The 19,497-nt window shown below is 43.8% G+C and overlaps 1 protein-coding gene and 1 long non-coding RNA gene across 2 annotated transcripts in view; one reads left to right on the top strand and one right to left on the bottom strand.

The window, feature by feature from the left end:
- CASS4 (Cas scaffold protein family member 4) overlaps window positions 1-10,914 on the top strand; it is a 36,470-nt gene extending 25,556 nt beyond the window's left edge. Inside the window, exons 3-7 of the mRNA XM_076010850.1 lie at window positions 655-756; window positions 2,431-2,511; window positions 3,681-4,955; window positions 6,368-6,445; window positions 9,696-10,914. Coding sequence (XP_075866965.1) covers window positions 655-756; window positions 2,431-2,511; window positions 3,681-4,955; window positions 6,368-6,445; window positions 9,696-10,106 — 1,947 coding nt within the window. The 3' untranslated portion in view covers window positions 10,107-10,914. The remainder of the gene's footprint in view (window positions 1-654; window positions 757-2,430; window positions 2,512-3,680; window positions 4,956-6,367; window positions 6,446-9,695) is intronic.
- On the bottom strand, window positions 4,669-19,464 carry LOC105862305 (uncharacterized). Its single transcript, XR_001149979.3, has 3 exons — window positions 19,378-19,464; window positions 4,946-5,084; window positions 4,669-4,804 (listed from the first exon to the last, which is right to left on the bottom strand). It is a non-coding gene; the product is annotated as an uncharacterized LOC105862305 (long non-coding RNA).
- Window positions 19,465-19,497: the final 33 nt, after the last annotated feature.

The following is a 19,497-nucleotide window of genomic DNA, read 5'->3' as shown; positions in this document are numbered from 1 at the left end:
AACTGACCTGCTCCCTGTTAACTTTTCCCACTCCCTCCTGCCCTTCCTCACTCCTCTACATCACTTGTCACTTTCAATCACTCCAAATCACCAAGTTCTCTTCCGCCTCTGCCTCGGGCCAGTGGAAGGTGCACCAGATTCCTCTGTCAGCTCTCAGCCCTGGCTCGCCCCAGACCTCACCAGGCCCTCCACTCTGCAGTCTTAAAGCCTCCTCTGGCTGTCTTATTCACAGCTGCAGCCTCAGCATCGCTACCTGAATATACACAAGTAACCCAGCATGAGGGTCACATGCTGGTCCTCTGGTCTCCAGAAACATCACAATCACCTGCAGGCACCTGGGCCCCCTCAGCACGCAGAGATTCACTACAGCACATGTGAGGCCCAAGAATCTGCATTTTAATCCACTTCCCAGGTGGGGCTGCCGCAGGCTGCTGTGGGCCACCCTGTGGGGAAGACTGTCCTCCGCCGGGGGAGCTTGCCACCAGCATCCTGCTATGCCCAGTCTCCAGAGTGAAGGGCCTGCCCATCACGGTGCCGGGCCACCACCCCAACACCGTCACCAAGCTGTCTTTGCTGTTTGGGAGATAACTTCGAACATGACTGTGATAACTAGCGTGACCTTTTTCCCCCTGTCTCTCCTCTTTTCTCTCCAAGGCCCTCTTCACGCTCCCCAGACCTGCTCGGGTTTCGCTGCCAACTCTGCCTTCCCAGGTATACGACGTGCCTGCCCAGAGCCGGGTCCTCTCAGCCCTTAAGGTGAGACTCCTTCAGTGGCCCCTGCTCCTCCCAGAGTCAGGGGCCATCCACCTCACCGAGACATTGCATTTCTCCTTTACTGAGAAGATCTCGGGCTTGGTCTGCTCAAACTCCAAAACATACATCAGCAGGCAGAGGCCACCTTTGTAACCTCCTCTGTGCCTGTGGAGCCCAGACCTGCTCAGGAGAATGTTATTACTATTTGAGTTCTGAATATTTAACAATTTTTCACTTTTCATTTGTAATAGATATTTCATATATGCATGTGCATACACACACACACACACACACAAGCATTCAAAAAAATATTATCTTGAAGGATATGCACCACAGTCTTAACCGTGATTATCTTAACCTTGATTATCCCTGGGGGATGAAATTTTAGTTGTTTTTTTTCTTAACTTACTTGTTATGTCACTGGTCCATCGAATTTGTAGGACTAGCTTCATGTGATCAAAAAATAGCTTCCTCCTGCCTGAGCCTATCAAAACTGCTCTGCGGCGGCTTTCTCCCTGGTCGTGTTAGTGGCTCTGCACCTCCGCTGCATGTGGGAATCACCTGGAGGCTTTGGCCAAGCTTGCTGCCCGGGCCCCACCCCGAGACTCTGATGTAGCAGGTCTGGGCGGGGCCCAGGCATCAGGATTTTTTAAAGTTTCCAGGTGATTCTAAAACACAGCTAGGCCTGAGAACCACACTTCTAGTCTAAATAAAATGCCAGTCCATCTTGTCAACAGCCTCTCTCCTTTCACTTTTCCCAAGCCAGAGTCAGCCCCTGTGCACTGTGACCCCAAGGTCAGAGGACACAAATCATTGAATGGTCCCGCTGGAGTACACCTGACACTTCCCTTGAGGGGAGTGAAAGGCCCCCCACCATTCCCCCTCTGAGGAGAATTCTTAGGAGACTCAGAGCCCAAGTCTCTCTAAAGAAACCCCTTCCAATGTTCTAGCTGTGTCTCTCCCTCTCTTTGCAAAACCTCTTTTGGTGCCATCTTGCCTTGCCTCGGAACTTGGAACCTATTTTTCACACCCTAATATATGTATTTTCTAATTACTGTACACATTATATATATTACATAATAGGCATAGCTCTCAAGCCACTGAAGGAGCTTGAGCAGAGGAAGCACAGTGCCTGCACTTAGCAGTTGCTCAGTATGATGCACACTTGTCAAATGAGTAGCTCAAACCCTCTTTTTATTATTGCCTTTGTTACCCTGTATGTATACAGGGTCACTGGACTTAGTGTCTGGTAGTGAGTAGGCACTCAATAAATACATGAATGATAAACACAGGAAAATTTCTATTGAGAAAAATAAACAATAAAGAAGGAAGACACATTAGGTCCAATCTCATTTACTCTTCTGGCTTAATTCAATCTTAAGACTAACTCACAGAAGGAGACAAACTACTGGTTTTAACTCAGGCAACTGCAGTACACTCAATGGTTTCCCCCCCCACCTCCAGTCAAGAAATCTTTTAAAGCACAAAATCCATTGTTCGATGTATACCCACTACAGCACAGAGACTTTCACCATTAGAGCACCATGCCTTAAAACCGGAAGTCTTCAGTGATTTGTTTTCCTTTGGGAAAAAAATCAGCGGAGTGAAGAGAGTTTGTTGTATATAGCCATCAGGAAAGGAAAATCCAAGTTGTCCTCCTTTGTGGTCTCTCCCCAGGAGCCAGAGAAGCAGCAGGTATACGATATTCCAGCCAGCCACCAAAGGGCAGCACTCCACCCGCCGGCCAGCCAGGCAAGCGTAAGTATGAAGAGGTGCTGAGCAGCACTGCTGTGAACACCTAAAAATTCTCTGGGAAGAGTTATTAACTTGGTAAAAAATCAGAATGTAGGCCGTGCAGCTCACGCCTGTAATCCTAGCACTCTGGGAGGCCAAGGCGGGCGGATCGCTCAAGGTCAGGAGTTCAAAACCAGCCTGAGCAAGAGCGAGACCCATCTCTACTGTAAATAGAAAGAAATTAATTGGCCAACTAATATATACAGGAAAAAAAAAATTAGCCAGGCATAGTGGTGCATGCCTGTAGTCCCAGCTACTCGGGAGGCTGAGGCAGTAGGATCGCTTGAGCCCAGGAGTTTGAGGTTGCTGTGAGCTAGGCTGACGCCACGGCACTCACTCTAGCCTGGGCACCAAAGTGAGACTCTGTCTCAAAAAAAAAAATGAGAATGTAAATTCCTCATAACAGACCTTATTGCATTTAAGGCAAAAACCCTAACTGCACTCGTGTCTAGGAATAGAACCAGCTATGTGGTGAACTCCATGTTACTGAGAATATTAAGTGACATAATCCCTGCAAAGGGTCTGGTACAGGGCCTGGCACAGAGCAAGAGCTCCACAAACATTAGACAACTGCTTCTTCTCACGATGGGCCTCAGGGATGTGTTGTGTTAAAGTACACTTTTATGTGTGGATGGGGGAATGACTTAAAGTCTGTGTGACCCACGTTTATCACTGGATTCTACCATACGTATGTGTCCCATGGATACATGTATGCCTGAGGTTATTAGGGGGTGCCCTACAAAAGAGGGAGCGTTCCAGCAGTGTCATGAGAGATACACAGGAGTTGGTCGGATGAAAAGGAAAGCGTGGGGGAAGGGCGTTAGAGCAGAGGAGCCAGTTAGGGCAAACTAAAACACAGCGGTATGAGTAAGTGTTCTGGGACAGTGGGAGGTGAACAGCCAGGTGGCCGGACCCGCAGGGAGGTGCTGGCAGGTGAGGCAGGACACACGTGGTGGAAGTGGAGAGAAGGGAGGTTCAGAAGGGGGTGGAGCCAGTTGTGAAGGGCCTCGATAAGAGAAAGGGGGAGTCGCTGAGGGAACTTGAGCAAGGGAGTGACCATCGGATTCAAATGAGTCGTTCAAACCCTCTTTTTATTGCTACTAACTGCACGACTTTGTGTGGTTCTTGCACAGGAACAGAGTGTTCTCCTTACGCCAATGAGTGCCTTAAAAAGAGAAGGCTACAAGACGTTACCAAAGCCTCAGAAATCAGAATGGATTTATGACACTCCAGTGTCTCCGGGAAAGGCCAGTGTCAGAAACACATCTCCAGCCAGCTCTGCAGAAGAATCAGGACTCCACGCTGCTCCCGGTTCTGGCTCACCTTTCCACAATCCTCCAAGTAGCAGAGGCAGGTCCCTCACCCCACAGCTGAATGTGCCCATGCAGAAAAAACTCAGTCTTCCAGAAATCCCTTGCTATGGATTTCCAGCACACAGGGACATGGTCCCTTTGGATGAAGGTGTCAGCTACAAGGTTCCTTCCAGCTTTCTGATCCCCCGAGTGGAACAGCAGAACACCAAGCCCAACATTTACGACATCCCTAAAGCAATGCCCAGTGTCCCTCGTGCTGGGAAAGGGCTGGGAAAAGCCAATGAGGCTTCAGAGAATTCCATGGGCTGCAACTCCCCATGTTTCTCCAGACAGACAGCCTCCCTGTGTCCTGAAGAGGACAGACTGTCTGTCTCCAGCTCTGACAGCAGAGCTAGCGTTGTTTCTTCGTGCTCTTCCACATCCACTGACTCCTCCGCCAGCTCTTCCTTGGAGGAGTCAGCAAGGGAGCTCTCCTTGGACCTGGACTTGGCCAAGGGGACAGTGAGGGCTCTGCAACACAAGGTGGTCAGCTCTACAGCAGGCCTGCTGCTCTTTGTAAGCAGGAAGTGGAGGTTCAGGGACCATCTGGAGGCCAACATTGATGCAATCCGCAGGGCTGCTGATCACATAGAAGAGTCTGTAAGAGAATTTCTGGACTTTGCCAGAGGAGTCTGTGGGGCTTCCTGTAATCTCACTGACAGCAACCTTCAGGTCAGAATCCGAGAGCAGCTACAGACAATCTCCAGTTCCTACCGGATCCTGCTTGAAACAAAGGAAAGCTTGGATAACTGCAATTGGTCCCTGGAAGTCCTCGTGACTGACAAAGTACAAAACAGCCCAGATGACCTTGAGAGGTTTGTCTTGGTGGCACGAATGATTCCAGAAGACATCAAGAGATTTGCCTCCATTGTTATTGCCAACGGGAGGCTCCTTTTTAAGCAGCACTATGAAAAAGAATTTAAGTGTGAAAAATGCATCCAGCCTCCCCAAAGAGAAATTGAATCATACCAAAGGAGTACTCCTTTTACTAAGCAGAGGGAAAATGAACACTCCCCTGAACTGTTAAAGAAAAACAGGACAAATACCTGTAGACAGGTGAGTTCAGAGTTCCAAGTGACATAATAAGGGAGCTTCAGTCATTACTAAGTGGTCACCACTAAGTTAGATGCTGAGAGTCTTTGAACAGTGTGTAAGTAAGCTTTGGAGAGACACTGGTTCCATTTTCTAGAAAACAGAATTCATAAAAGTAAAATTGTAAATGAAACCTTATTGGCAAGTAAGATAAATATTTTATTGTTAAGGCAGATAAATCAGTATATTTGGATTAGATTTCTTCTGGAAATTTTGGGGGTTCAGTTTTGCCACTGATACTATTAATAGAATTAGAAAGGATTTTAAAACTTTAAAAAAAATCTGTTCTTTGAGTAGATTTGTATTTTCTATTTTACTTTATTTCATTTTTATTTCAGTATGCCATTTCTGCCTAACTTTGAATAGATTTTTTTTTTTTTTTTTTTTTGAGACAGAGTCTCGCTTTGTTGTCCAGGCTAGAGTGAGTGCCGTGGCGTCAGCCTAGCTCACAGCAACCTCAAACTCCTGGGCTCGAGCGATCCTTCTGCCTCAGCCTCCCTAGTAGCTGGGACTACAGGCATGCGCCACCATGCCCGGCTAATTTTTTTTTTTTATATATATATCAGTTGGCCAATTAATTTCTTTCTATTTATAGTAGAGACGGGGTCTCGCTCTTGCTCAGGCTGGTTTTGAACTCCTGACCTTGAGCAATCCGCCCGCCTTGGCCTCCCAAGAGCTAGGATTACAGGCGTGAGCCACAGCGCCCGGCCTTGAATAGATTTTTTTAAAATCTCACCAAGTTTCCTTGCATTTTCAAAAGTTATAAATTTAGTCATTGTCAGTGCGTTTCTTAGCAACAGAAGAGGAAGTATTATGTAAACATTCCTCCAATGTTCATGGTCTAGTCGGCCTCCAGACTTTGTTTGCTCTTACAAATACTTTGCTTCTGGATGAGTTAAAACTTTATAGAAAGAGGAGCTTTAGTTCGGGAATTGCAGGCCTCAGGAGGCCCAGCAGGTAACTTGTAGCCATGTCAAGGAAATAATTTGATGCTTTCTGCCCCAGCCTTGGTGTTCTGCTGAAATGCCTGGTGGTGTAAGGGCTTTAACACATTCTAGAAATTTGGATATTTAAAATTTACATAAATATGTGTGTGTGTGTGTGTGTGTGTGTGTGTATGTGTAATATATATGTAATATATATATATATTAAAAAACTTAAAAAAACTGTGTGGGTCATTATATTAGGCCATATGTGTAGGCAAAATTCAGCCCTTGGGCTGCCAAAGTCTCCTTTCATTCAAAAAAGACATCAGTAGGCAGAACCATTAACTAAAAATACAACAAGGAATTCTCAAGTTTTAAAGTGAACTTAAACAGTTATATAATAGTACAAAAACCAGTCAAGTTGGTAATTTGAAGGATTTTATTTTTCAGAGGTTGCCTAACCTAGAAGAGAAAGGAAAATCCATCTTGGAACAAAGGTTAGATGAAAACAAAGACTTAGGAACAACGGTAAGCTATCATGCTCACTCTCCAGTACTTCTGATTAACATGCATTATCCCTAGATACGTTTCATCATGCTATGGATAATTCAGCATTTTAGCCATGGCACACATAGGGGGAGATTTGGTTTTTGTGTTTTCTCTTTCTTTTTTTTTTTAGCAATAGAAAGAACCCTGGAGATCAATGAGTGCAGTGAACTCCAGGGAATGGAATGTGAACCATTAACCATTAGTGAAATAAATCTGGGTGCTCTGCAAGTTTTCATGGGTGGTACCAACATGGCATTAAATAGTACTAACTTGGCCGGGTGCGGTGGCTCACGCCTGTAATTCTAGCACGCTGGGAGGCCGAGGCGGGTGGATCGCTCAAGGTCAGGAGTTCGAAACCAGCCTGAGCAAGAGCGAGATCCCATTTCTACTAAAAAATAGAAAGAATTTAATTGGCCAACTAAAAATATATAGAAAACAATACCCGGGCATGGTGGTGCATGCCTGTAGTCCCAGCTACTCGGAAGGCTGAGGCAGGAGGATCGCTTGAGCCCAGGAGTTTGAGGTTGCTGTGAGCTAGGCTGATGCCATGGCACTCTAGCCCAGGCAACAGAGTGAGACTCTGTCTCAAAAAAAAAAAATAATAAATAGTACTGACTCACAATCCATTTGACATTCTATTTTAATGCTTCCGATTACAGCAACGAAAAAAATATTTTGGTTTAGGGCCGGGCGCGGTGGCTCACGCCTGTAATCCTAGCTCTTGGGAGGCCGAGGCGGGCGGATTGCTCAAGGTCAGGAGTTCGAAACCAGCCTGAGCAAGAGCGAGACCCCATCTCTACTATAAATAGAAACAAATTAATTGGCCAACTGATATATATATAAAAAAATTAGCCGGGCATGGTGGCTCATGCCTGTAGTCCCAGCTACTCGGGAGGCTGAGGCAGAAGGATCACTCGAGCCCAGGAGTTTGAGGTTGCTGTTGCTGTGAGCTAGGCTGACGCCACGGCACTCACTCTAGCCTGGGCAACAAAGCGAGACTCTGTCTCAAAAAAAAAAAAAAAAAATATTTTGGTTTGGGGCTTGTATATCTTTATCACCTCTTATACTTGATGTTCTCTTTTTTTTTTTAATAAATCAAAGATGTTATCATTGTGCTTATTTTTATTGGTTACCTTCTATTTGTGACAAATGACAGTAGTTTTCCATTTACCAATTTTTAAAGTTTCCTTTAAGTGAAAACAATGAGTCCATTTAAAGACAAAGTATGAAGCCAGTAGAGGGTAAGAGGGAGGCAGGAAGGGTACATTTCGGAAGGTTGCAGAGGCTGTCTTAGCATAACCGAAGCTGGGGAAACAATGAACCAATTCAACAACCTAGGTTATTGGGCAGTGGAGGGCGAGAGAGGGAAAGTCAGAGGTGTCTAATGACTAAGGTGAGGTCATGTGCCTTCTCAGAGGCCAACTAGGACAAGAACCCAAGCCTCCTGATGCTCAGTTCCCCAAGCCCCAAACACCAAACTTTGGGCCTGCCATATTGCTGAAAATCATGGTATTTTGTTCAACACGAAGTATACCTCACACGAGTGCTTCTCAAACTTGAGCGTATCACAGTCACCTACCTGTAAGGCTTGTTAAAAGTCAGGCGGCTGGGCCCCCACTCCCAGAGTTTCGGAAAGGTCTGGAGTGGAATCTGTTACTTTACAAGTCTAAGTTCCCAGGTGATTCAGATGCAGCTGGTCCAAAGACCACACTGGAATCCCCAGCTTGAGACTGACCATGCTTCTCCGTGGGGGCTTGGGGGCACCACTGACCACTGGGTGGTTCTCTATTGTGTGGGCTGGACCGTTCGGCTTCCCCAGACCCCTTACCACTAACTGCATACCTAGTCGATGTGATAACCAAAACTATTCCACATGTTTGTAGCACCCCAGGCTAAGAATCATAGTATACTTTTTGTTTACCTACAGTTAATATTTTGAAGCAGAGATGCTGAAATCCAATGTCTAGCTTATTGTTTATTTATTTTTTTTGAGACAGAGTCTCACTTTGTTGCCCAGGCTAGAGTGAGTGCCATGGCGTCAGCCTAGCTCACAGCAACCTCAAACTCCTGGGCTCAAGCGATCCTCTTGCCTCAGCCTCCTGAGTAGCTGGGACTATAGGCATGCTCCACCATGCCTGGCTAATTTTTTCTATATATATTAGTTGGCCAATTAATTTCTTTCTATTTATAGTAGAGACGGGGTCTCGCTCTTGCTCAGGCTGGTTTTGAACTCCTGACCTTGAGCAATCCGCTCGCCTTGGCCTCCCAGAGTGCTAGGTGTGAGCCACTGCACCGGCCTCATTGCTTATTATTTCTGACCTCTGCTTCATTCTTCTCATACTCCCTTCTCCTAGAGTTCATCTTAACTGACATCTTAATCTTTCCTTCACTTTGTATTATACAGATAATCATTATTTTCATTTTCCAAATATGAAATTCTAATAACAAATATACTTCTCCAAAGTATACCTTCCTCCTCCTCATCTAATCCCCTCTTCCTCCCTACTAGCCACTGGGGACACAGGCCCCTTTTGAAAAAACATCACTGTTTTAAGTCATATCTGTCTGAGTGCTTCCAGGCTATGAATTTTGAGATCATAGGTAAATGAGAGAGTGTGATATTTAATGGAAAGAAGGTTTCAGACTTAGCTGAATTATCTTAGAGCTCCAGACTTTTAATTTGCTAAGTGAATGGCCCTAGGCAGACTTTTCTTTCCTCTGAGCTTCAGTTTCTTCACCTATCAAATACAGGAGCTTTCAATTGTTACCTGGAGTTGTTGTCACTAAATTAGGTGCTAAGAATCTTTCAATTGCACATAGGCTTTGGGGAGATATTGGTTCCATTTTCCTGGCTGGGTGTGGCCTGTAATCCTAGCACTCTGGGAGGGGGAGGCAGGAGGATCACTTGAGCTCAGGAGTTTAAGACCAGCCTAGGCAAGAGTGAGACCCCCATCTCTACTAAAAATAGAATATTAAATATAGGCAGGCATCGTGGCTCACACCTGTAGCCCCAGCTACTCAGGAGGCTGCGGCAAGAAGATTGCTTGAGCCCAGGAATTTGAGTTTGTAGTGAGTGATGATGACACCAGTGCACTCTACCCAGGGTGACAGACGGAGAGCCTGTCTCAAAAAAAAAAAAGTCTTGCAAATTGAGCAAAAACAGGAAAGGGCAGACAAGCACAGCCTGCTGATCAAATCTATCTCTTATTTTTTTCTTCCCCTTCTTTAGAATCCTGTTTCTCCAATACCCCAACCTTTGAGTCAGCAGACTCCTGAGAAGAAAATCCACCTTTCTGAACACTGCCGGCTCTATTTTGGGGCACTCTTCAAAGCCATCAGGGTATTTAACAGCAGCCTCAGCAACAGCCAGCCCCCGGAGACTTTCATCACTCAGAGCAAGCTGGTCATCACAGTGGGGCAGAAGCTGGTGGACACGCTGTGCAAGGAGACCCAGGAGAGGGACGTGCGCAACGAGATCCTCTGCAGCAGCAGTCACCTGTGCAGCCTGCTCAAGGACCTCGCGCTGGCCACCAAGAATGCAGTGCTCAAGTACCCAAGCCCTGCAGCCCTGGAGCACCTCCAGGCCAAGGCTGAGAAGCTGGAGCAACACACACTGCAATTCAGAGGGACGTTGGAATGAAGACTATCTACCTCCTGCTTCCTCTGCTAACCTCTTAGCTTGCACAACTCTGTCCTGTGGGAAAAGGCAGCCAGGGCACACGATGGCCTAAAACAGACACAGCGCCTAGAGCTGGTATTATCGAGTGGCTAAGTAACCCCAGGACATTGACTTACGCCACAGGGGGTCAGGAAAGAGAGTCAGATATTAAATAAAGACCTTGTGAAGGTTAGCATATCATGAAGAGTATGCAGTGTCAGTGTTTGAAGTGATGTCATAGAAATATTTTTATATTGATTAATATTAATATATAGTGCATGTTTTAAATTCATTCAACACTTATTTATTGGACGCCTACTATATGCCTAGTAGTTCTAGGTGCTAGAGATATAGCAGTCCTGTGCTCTTGGAGCTTACAGTCTAGTAGGGGAGTCAGGCAGTAAAGTGATGAAGAAATACATGCACAATATATCAGGTACTAGAAAAATGAAGGAGGTGAACGGGAAAGACCTTATTTTCAAATGATTAATATTTATTCCATCTGTTGTAAAATGTAAGGCTTTTTCATTTTAGACTGAGTTAATTTTGTGATATTGTTATAAATTATGTATCTCTGTACTGCACCAAAAAACATATATTTTTGTTGTATTACCTTAACCTAGTTAAAGATGCATGTTATATTAATACTTACATGACATGTTCTATTGGGTTCTCTATTAATTTATTTTGTACATTACAGATATTGTGTTGATAAATTCTACTGCTCAATTAGAAACCTTTATACTTCAACAGTCTCAAATCTGTTACAATTTATAATATTATTTAAATATAATCATGATTTTAAACATTGTTTGCAGCAGTCCTTTCTTTGGAAAAGTTTTTGATTCATGTCCCCCAAGTTCTGGTACCAGAGTAAAGCCTCCAATGTTTGCTTTTGTCATTCAAATGCTGCTTTCTGAAGTCTGCAGAGAGATACAGTAGAGGCCAAGTTCATATGTGCCAGACTGGTACCAAAAAACAAAACTATCACCTGCGGTGGTACAGACAGGAAGGTGTGGGCAGGACACCCACCACTGGGCACAGATATGGAAGTGGTGGGGAGCTCCCCTCAAGTCAAACCACCTCCTCCTCCTCCTTGCAGCTGAGTCTTTAGCTCGTGTTGCCATAGTTACATAATCCCTCCAGAAGATGGGGGTCTCCTAGACACATCTCAACCACATAAACACCTTCACAGCCTAGAAACAGCATCCCCAGGCTGTAATGTTACCAAGGCTGTAATGTCACCTGAAATGTTACCAAGTTCAACTCCTATCTGCTACTCTTTACTTGGTAGGCACTTTTAAAATGTTGACTGCTGGAAGGCTAGTTATTTTTATTGAGTTAGTCTCAGGGTCCTAAAAACGAGGATCTTTGTGAGGTTTGGTTCTCTGCAACTGGAGACACCCTGGAGAGACACATTCTTTGAATAGATGTGATCTGCTTCAGTTAGGACTCCTGTTACAAATGATAAAAAAACTATACCCAATCTGTCCTAAGCAATAAAACAAATTTATTGACTCAAGTATCTTAAAATAATTCGGGGCAGACTGGCTGCAAGATGGGTTGGTTTCAAGGGCTTCACCAGTCTCATCCAGGATTAGTTTTTCAGTCCCACTTTCTCTGGGTTAACTCCCATGATTGCAAGGTGGCTTTCCCAAGTGATGTCCTTCCTGATCCATGGCCAGAGGGCAAAAGGGACTTCACTCTGCTTAGATTAGCCTAGACTGGGTGGCTGCCCCTGAGAGCTCCATGATGAGCAAGGCATAGAATACCCAAGTTGACATAGACTCAGAATTGCCTCTCTCTCCTTCTCTCTCTCTCTCTCTCTCTCCTTCTTTCTTTCTCGCTCCACCCCCACCCCCATGTGTTCTGAGGGAGGTAAAGGGATGGCTCTGTCAAGCACTGTGAAGTGGCTAACGTTTTATCCTACTTCAAAATAACAAGTCAGCCTTCCACAGTTTTATGGATGCTGACAGAAGACACGAGATTCTGGGATCAGAGACTATGGCAGTGGTCCCATAACCATTCCCAGGCCCAGTGAGTCACTAGAAGGACTCCGAATATAGTCATACTCACAGCTATGACTTATTGCAGCGAGAAGCTACAAAGTAAAATCAGCAAGGGAAGAGGCACCTGGGGTGAAATCTAGGGGAACCAAGCACAAGCTTCCAAGAGTCCTCTCTCAGTGGAGTCACGCAGGACACGTTTAATCCCCCCAGCAACATGTGTGACAACATGTATGAAATATTGTCAACCAGAGAAAGTCATGAAGCCTCAGCACTCAGGGTTTTTATGGAGGGCCGATCACATAGGCAGCCTCTGCCTGGTACCTACCAAATTTCCAGACCTCCAGAAGGAACACCAAGTGTTCTGCACAAATCACATTGTCTGTGCAAATGGTTTAAGCACAATGAGCCATTCTTATCAATTCTGGGGACAGTGGGAACCCTCGCAAAATCCAAGTTCCCGTATGCCAATCAAAGGCCGACCTTGCAAGCAGGACTTTGTAAGGACATTAACACAGCCTGCTGTGTTAACTCTTCTCTGCATGGAGGGGAAGGGCCCCTCCCACAGCGTTGCAAGCAGATTATGTTTCATCTTCACATCATTTCCCTGAATCTCCTGTCCCAGGACTTGATGCAGAGGTGGCCTCAGGTGGATGCTTTGCCAAAGACATGGCTTTGTGCCAAAGACAGGGAAACCTCAATATAGGGATCCCGAATCTTTGACAACAGGCTCTGAGCAAACCTGGCTGACCTTTGCCTCAGAGGGAGACACCATCTTTACTATATTGCACAGCAAATAAACCTGCCCTTGTGCTCTGGGGGAAGATATTATCTCTGTCTTCCAAGGCTGCTGGCTATGAACATCCTTGAAAAGACGGTCCAGAACAAAATGCCACTGGTGCCTCTGGTCACAAGATGTGCAGCAAGGCAAGGGACCCACGAAGAACTGTCTCCTGATGCTGATGGGATCCCCTAGCAAACATCAGGAATGTTGCGGAATGAAGGAGGGGTTTTTGTGGGGAGGCAAACAATAAATTGTTATCGCTGTGGACAACATGACTTTTTACACAATAGTAATAACAGCAGTGCCTATTTATTAAGTATTTTTACTCAAGCACTGTTCTAATGCTTTAACTCAATCCTTCCTAAGTGAGTCTTCCAAAGCCCTCTAATAGGTAATGAACAGGTCCCATTTTCAAAAATTTTTAAGAGATGAGTTCAAACTGAGGACCTTTGTCAACAAAGCACAAAACCAAAACCACTGGGTGTCAAATAATGAAAAATGCTGCTCTTAGCTAAAATGTGTTTCCTTCCTTTTTTTGAAAGAAAGTGGTTCCAGAGTGAGTTTCCACCGATTAATTCAATAAGATGATTACTGCTGAAAAAATGTTTAAATAGAATTAAACACAATTTTTTTAGTTTTTGGCAACGCTTTGCTAAGTATTTTTGCTTACTGCCCGGAATTCTGTACCATTTCCTCCCCAGGAAGGAAAAGGAAATGGTGGGTAATGTGGTAGCAGCAACTTGACCTCAATTAAGTTAAATTTCATCACGAGGATGGAAGTGGTGAGGAGCCCATTTAAGAGATCCTCCAGCTTGACAAGTGCTGGGGAGTTTGATGGCATTTTTTAAAAATAAAACATCTTTTTTAAAAAATGTTATGTTTTACCTGGTATTTCCCAGAGTGTGCGCCCTGGCTCTCCACAAGTTGCCTGTTTGCACTTGCATCACAATGAGGAAGCCCCTTTCCTTTCACTCATTCATTTAACAACTATCAATGGAGCACCTCCTCTTTGGCAGGCCTCTGCTGATGGCTAGAGATGGCTGCAGGAAACAAAACAGAGGCTCTGCAACATGGTGCTTTCAAGTTCTAGCTGTGGGAGATAGGGAACCAGGGCCTAGATGAGGGAGAGGCGGGCCAAGACACTCTCCTGTAATGCAAAACATAACAGGGTGCCCCAAACACTTAGTATCAAGAGAAATAATATTTTGATGCAATATTTTTAAGGAATCAATTGATGCAAAAAATCCATGGTGAACAAGATATCAAAATTAATTTTGTGGGGGGAGGAACAGGGTCTCCCTCTGTCTGGAGTGCCTTTGGCAGCTGGGACCATGGGTGCACACCACCACATCTGGCTAGTTGTTTTTTGTTGTTTTTTTTTTCTACTTTCTGTAGAGATGAGGTCTTGCTATGTTGCCCGGGCTGGTCTGGAACTCAGCCTCAAGCAATCCTCCCAGGCCTCCCAAAGTGTTGAGATTACAGTTGTGAGCCACTGTGCCCAGCCAAAATATAAACTTATAATATGATATTGGGGTGGTAGGGGCAATGAAGAAAGCAAACCTGGGTAGGAGAGGGTGATGGGGGAAGGTAGCCCTTTTAGATGGAGAGGTCAAGGAGACAGCTCTGAGGCAGGGCCCAGCAATGAGGTGCTGAATCCTTTGAAGGAGCCAGCTGGGCAAATGTCCAGGGGAAATGTATCCCTGAGAGGTACCAGGAAGTTATGTGCCAGATCTCGGGGAGGAGGGTGGCCAGTGTGGCTGGAACCTAGTAAGGGAAAGAATAGTGGCCAACAAGAGCTGGAAGGGGTGGCCAGGGGCCAATTCATGCAAGACTTTGTGTATTTCCAGAATATTTCTAGTATTTCCCTAAAACTGCAAATTAAAAGTATTTTTATATTGAATTATCTCAGTAATTGCCTCAATTTTCCACTTTAGTTAAACTTCTTTGGTTCTCCTTCCTATATATGAACTTAAATAATGGTTATAAAATTCTTCTAAAATTCTTCATACATAGTATCTTGGTCGAGTTTTTATTGCTCTAACAGAATACTTGAGACTGGGTATTTTATAAAAACAGATTTATTTCATACAGTTCTAGAGGGGAAGTCCAAGGTTGAGGGGCCTGCATCTGACGAGGACCTTCTTGCTTCATCTTCCCATGGCAGAAGGTGGAAGGGCAAGAGAGCAAGAGGGAGCAAAACTCACTTTTAAAACAAGCCCACTCTGGAGATAACTAACCCACTCTCACTCCCATGATGACACCAATTCCCTCTTTTTAGGCCCCACCTCTCAACACTGCTATACTGGGGACTGTTTCCCACTCATGAAAATGAGTGGGAAATGTTCAAATTATAGTATATAGCTTTAAAAATGCCTTTATGCTAGCTCTTAAAATGAATTGGTTATGCTGCATGTCAGCTTTTTCCAGACAGAATTTTAAATAGCAGCTATGCAGGAGCACATGAGCAGAGAGATCAGGAAATCAAACCCTGCACAGTTCAGAAGTCTGAAATATTTGGGAACTATATTGTAGCAGTATTTAAAACACTGGTTCTCAAAAAAGAGCCCAAATAGCCAAAGCAATCTTAAGCAAAAAGAACAAATCTGGAGGCATCACATTACTAGACTTCAAACTGTACTAACCAAAACATGGTATTGGTACAAAAATAGCAACATAGACCAATGGAACAGAACAGAGAATCCAGATATAAAACAATCTACCTACAACCAACCAATCTTTGATAAAGCAGACAACAACATACACTTATGATAAGCCTTATTCAATAAATGGTGCTGGGAGAATTGGATAGCCACATGCAGAAGAATGAACAGGACCCCTATCTCTCACCATTTACATACATTAATTCAAGATAGAAAAAAACTTATTATAAGACATGAAACCATAAAAATTCTGGAAGAAAATGTAGGAAAAACTCTTCTAGACATCAGCCGAGGCAAAGTATTTATGGACAAGACCCAAAAGGCAATGACAGCGACCACAAAAATAAATAAATGGGACTTGATTAAATTAAAAGGGCTTCTGCACAGCAAAAGAAATAATCAACAGAGCAAATAGACAACCCACAGAATAGAAAATAGTCACAACTTATACATCTGATAAAGGCCTAACATCCAGAATCTCAAACAAATCAGCAAGAAAAAAACAACCCCATTAAAAAGTGGGGAAAAGACATGAACAAACATTTTTCAAAAGAAGAGAAACAAATGGCCAACAAACATATGAAAAATTACTCAACATCACTAACCATCAGGGAATTGCAAATTAAAACCACAATGAGATATCCCCTACCCATCAGAACAGCTATTATTAAAAAGTCAAAAAACAATATATGCTGGCATAGATGCAGAGAGAAAGGAAAGCTTATACACTGTTGGTGAGACTGCAAAGTAGCACAACCTCTATGGAAAACAATATGGAGATTCCTCAAAAAACTAAAAGTATATCTACCATTTGATCCAGAAATCCCACCACTGGTATCTATTCAAAGGAAAATAAATTATTTTATCAAAAAGACACCTACACTCAAATGTTTATTGTAGTACAATTCATAATTACAAAGATGTGGAATCAACCTAAGTGCCCATCAATTCATGAGTAGATTAAGCAAATGTGTTATATATACACCATGGAGTACTACTCAGCCATAGAAAGAAATGAATTAATGTCTTTTGCAGCAATTTGGGTGGACGTGGAGACCCTTATCCTAAGTGAAGTATCTCAAGAATGGAAAAACAAATACCATATGTACTGTCTAATAATCTGGAACTAGTTGATGGACACACAGGAGCATAGAGAGAAGTAAAAGTCATTGGAAATCAAGAAGGGGGGAAAGGGAGGAGAGGTAAAAACCTACCTAACAGGTACAATGAACACTATTTAGGTGATGGGCACACTAACAGCCCTGACTTAAGCATTATAAAAGCTATCCATGTAACAAAAACATCTGTATCTCTTTAATATTTTGAAATTAAAAAAAAACTTTAAGCACTGATTTTTATCCTGGGCTTCAGGAGGTTGTGAATGAAATACAAACATGTATAAACTGTATGTGAAATTTCATATGTGGTAATTGATATTTTTCTGGGGAATAAGTTCAAAATTTTCATCAAATTCTAAAGTGGGTCCAATGACTCCCAAAACGTTCAGAAAATATTGGCTTTACGAGAGGGTGATGATTTTCTTTTTCATGATTTCATTCCTCTGCTTCCCCTCAAATCCACAGCTTGACTGGGACAAAGTTGCCCCCAAGGATCCTTGCAAGGGAATACCCTTTATCAGCTCATTCAAGGAAGAGAGTAGAAGAAGAAGCAGCAGACAACAATGCCAACTGCCTCCCAGCACAGCCGAGAGAATGAAATGGCTCAAGTCCAATAGCGTTCTGAACACAGCACCTAATGTGGTAGCCAGCTCTCAACACATATTAGTTGCTAATGATGATAATAAACCTCACAAAAGTTTCAGCTGTGTGTAGTCTGAGGTACAGAGTAGCCTGGAGACCAATATTCTAAAAGAGGAAACCAAGGAGGAAGAGAAAAAACTCCAGCTGTCTGAGCTCAAATGTCAGCACAACTAGCACCGCTGGGTCTTCGCAGCAGCCTGTCGGGGAAAGGAGGTTAAGTCAGCCGGCCTTAGCTGAGAAAGACTTTCATTTTCTACTCCTTTCACTCACCAGCTGTGTGACACTGAACCAAAATACCTTGTATGACTGACTCTTGGGTTTTTCATTTGTAAAATAGGAGGCATTATACCCCCTACCTCCTAAGATTGTTGTGAACACAGAATGAGAGAATGCCTACCCATCATCTCCCAGTGCATGGTCATAGTTTAATAAAAGAGCAGCTATTTTTTTCTTCTTCCTCAAATAAACTCCATGAGGGGCAGATTTACTTGCCAGAAAAGAGCACTGGTTTGAGAGTCTGTCTAAATATCCCTGGGTTTTTGCTGTCCTGTATCTGACCTTCTGTCCTTTGCAGTGAGAAAAAACTAATCTTGGCACCCATCCCTAGGTGTGTCATTAACTACATGACCTTGAATGAGTCATTTGATCTTTCACACTTCTGTTTCCTCACTAATAAATGGAATTTTTACAGAACTTATCAGTTTTAGTATCTGCCCAAACTAGGCTTATTAAGAAAACATATATTGACTGTGCAAAAGACTCCTAGACACTGAGGTTACCAAGTGGAATAAAACAAAGAACCTACCCTCATAAAGCTTAAAGTTCTTGTGATTGGCATAAAAAAATCACAAACCAACAGAGATCAGCTGATTAAAGGTATTATTTTCCTTTAATCCCCTTTAATTGCAGCAACAGGTATCCCATGATTATATATATCCCTTGAAGTTTTCACACAACATATTCATATTTTCTGGGCAACTGTTCCCAAAATGGGAATATTTTCAGCCTTTTTTTTTTTTTGAATCTGGGTCTCGCTGTGTCACCCAGGCTGGAGTGCAGTGGTGCAATCACAACTCACTGCAACCTCCAACTCCCAGCCTCAAGCAATCCTCCTGGCTCAGCCTCCCCAGCAGCTAGGACTACAGGCATGCACCACCATGCCTGTCTAATTAAAAAAAAATTTTTTTTGTTAGACAAGGTCTCACTAATATTTTTTTTTTTTAATTTTTGTACAGAAAGGGTCATGCTATGTTGTCCAGGCTGGTCTGGAACTCCTGGCCTTAAGCAATCCTCCTATCTCAGCCTCGGAAAGTGCTCAGATTATAGGCATGAACCACTGCACAGGCTTAGCTTTTTTATGTTTCACTTAATGTGGTAACATCCAGTCATAAAGTCTCTTCTTGACAGTGGACAGTCTTTCCCATAATATTTATAGTAATTCAAGGAACAAACAGAGAGATGGCCAAGGGCCTAAGAGTAGAAAATCACGGATTTTAGCAAAGGATTTGTGTTCTCTTTGTAGATATAATAAAGTCTGTCTCTTGGAAAGGACATGGATCATCAGTGTATCTTTTATAAGAACAATTGTATTGTCTGTTAATTATACCTGTTTCTTAATAAATAAAATATTTTTTAGCCTGGCTTCAAGAAGCTGTGAGTGAAATATATACACTTACAAACTATACTAAATTTCATTCGTATACTATATGGCAATCCCAGAAAGTTCCAGGCCTTGAGTAGAGAATCTTACCACCCAGAATCTGCTATAACATCACTTCACAGGATTTGCTGTGAGTGCTGAGGTCACCGCTAGCGCTCAGTAAAGATAGGCTCTCCTTTTAAACACATAAATGCTGACTGAAATGACAGATTCCTTTCCTGTGCTTCCTTAATTGCATAAGAAGGCAGCCCCCTTTCCTCAAGGCGCTCACAGTGCAGGGATGCGATCCACGGTCGCACAGGCTGGGGCGGGCCCGGGCCGCCCTCGCCCTCGCTGCCCGCCCACAGCGACTCAGACAGCTCGGAAGAAATCCAGGAACTCACCGGAAAGAGGAAGAGACGCGGGGCTGCGCCGCGCTCAGCTCCAAGTGACGCTCTCCATGGTAACCGGGACTTGGCAACGGCCTCGCCCGATCCCGCTGCGTTGCGCCAGGCGCGCTACGT

Source organism: Microcebus murinus, chromosome 16 (genome assembly GCF_040939455.1).
Source record: "Microcebus murinus isolate Inina chromosome 16, M.murinus_Inina_mat1.0, whole genome shotgun sequence".
NCBI lineage: Eukaryota > Metazoa > Chordata > Mammalia > Primates > Cheirogaleidae > Microcebus > Microcebus murinus.
The sequence above is the reverse complement of the archived record's forward strand: the minus strand, read 5'-3'. Positions and strand labels throughout refer to the sequence as shown.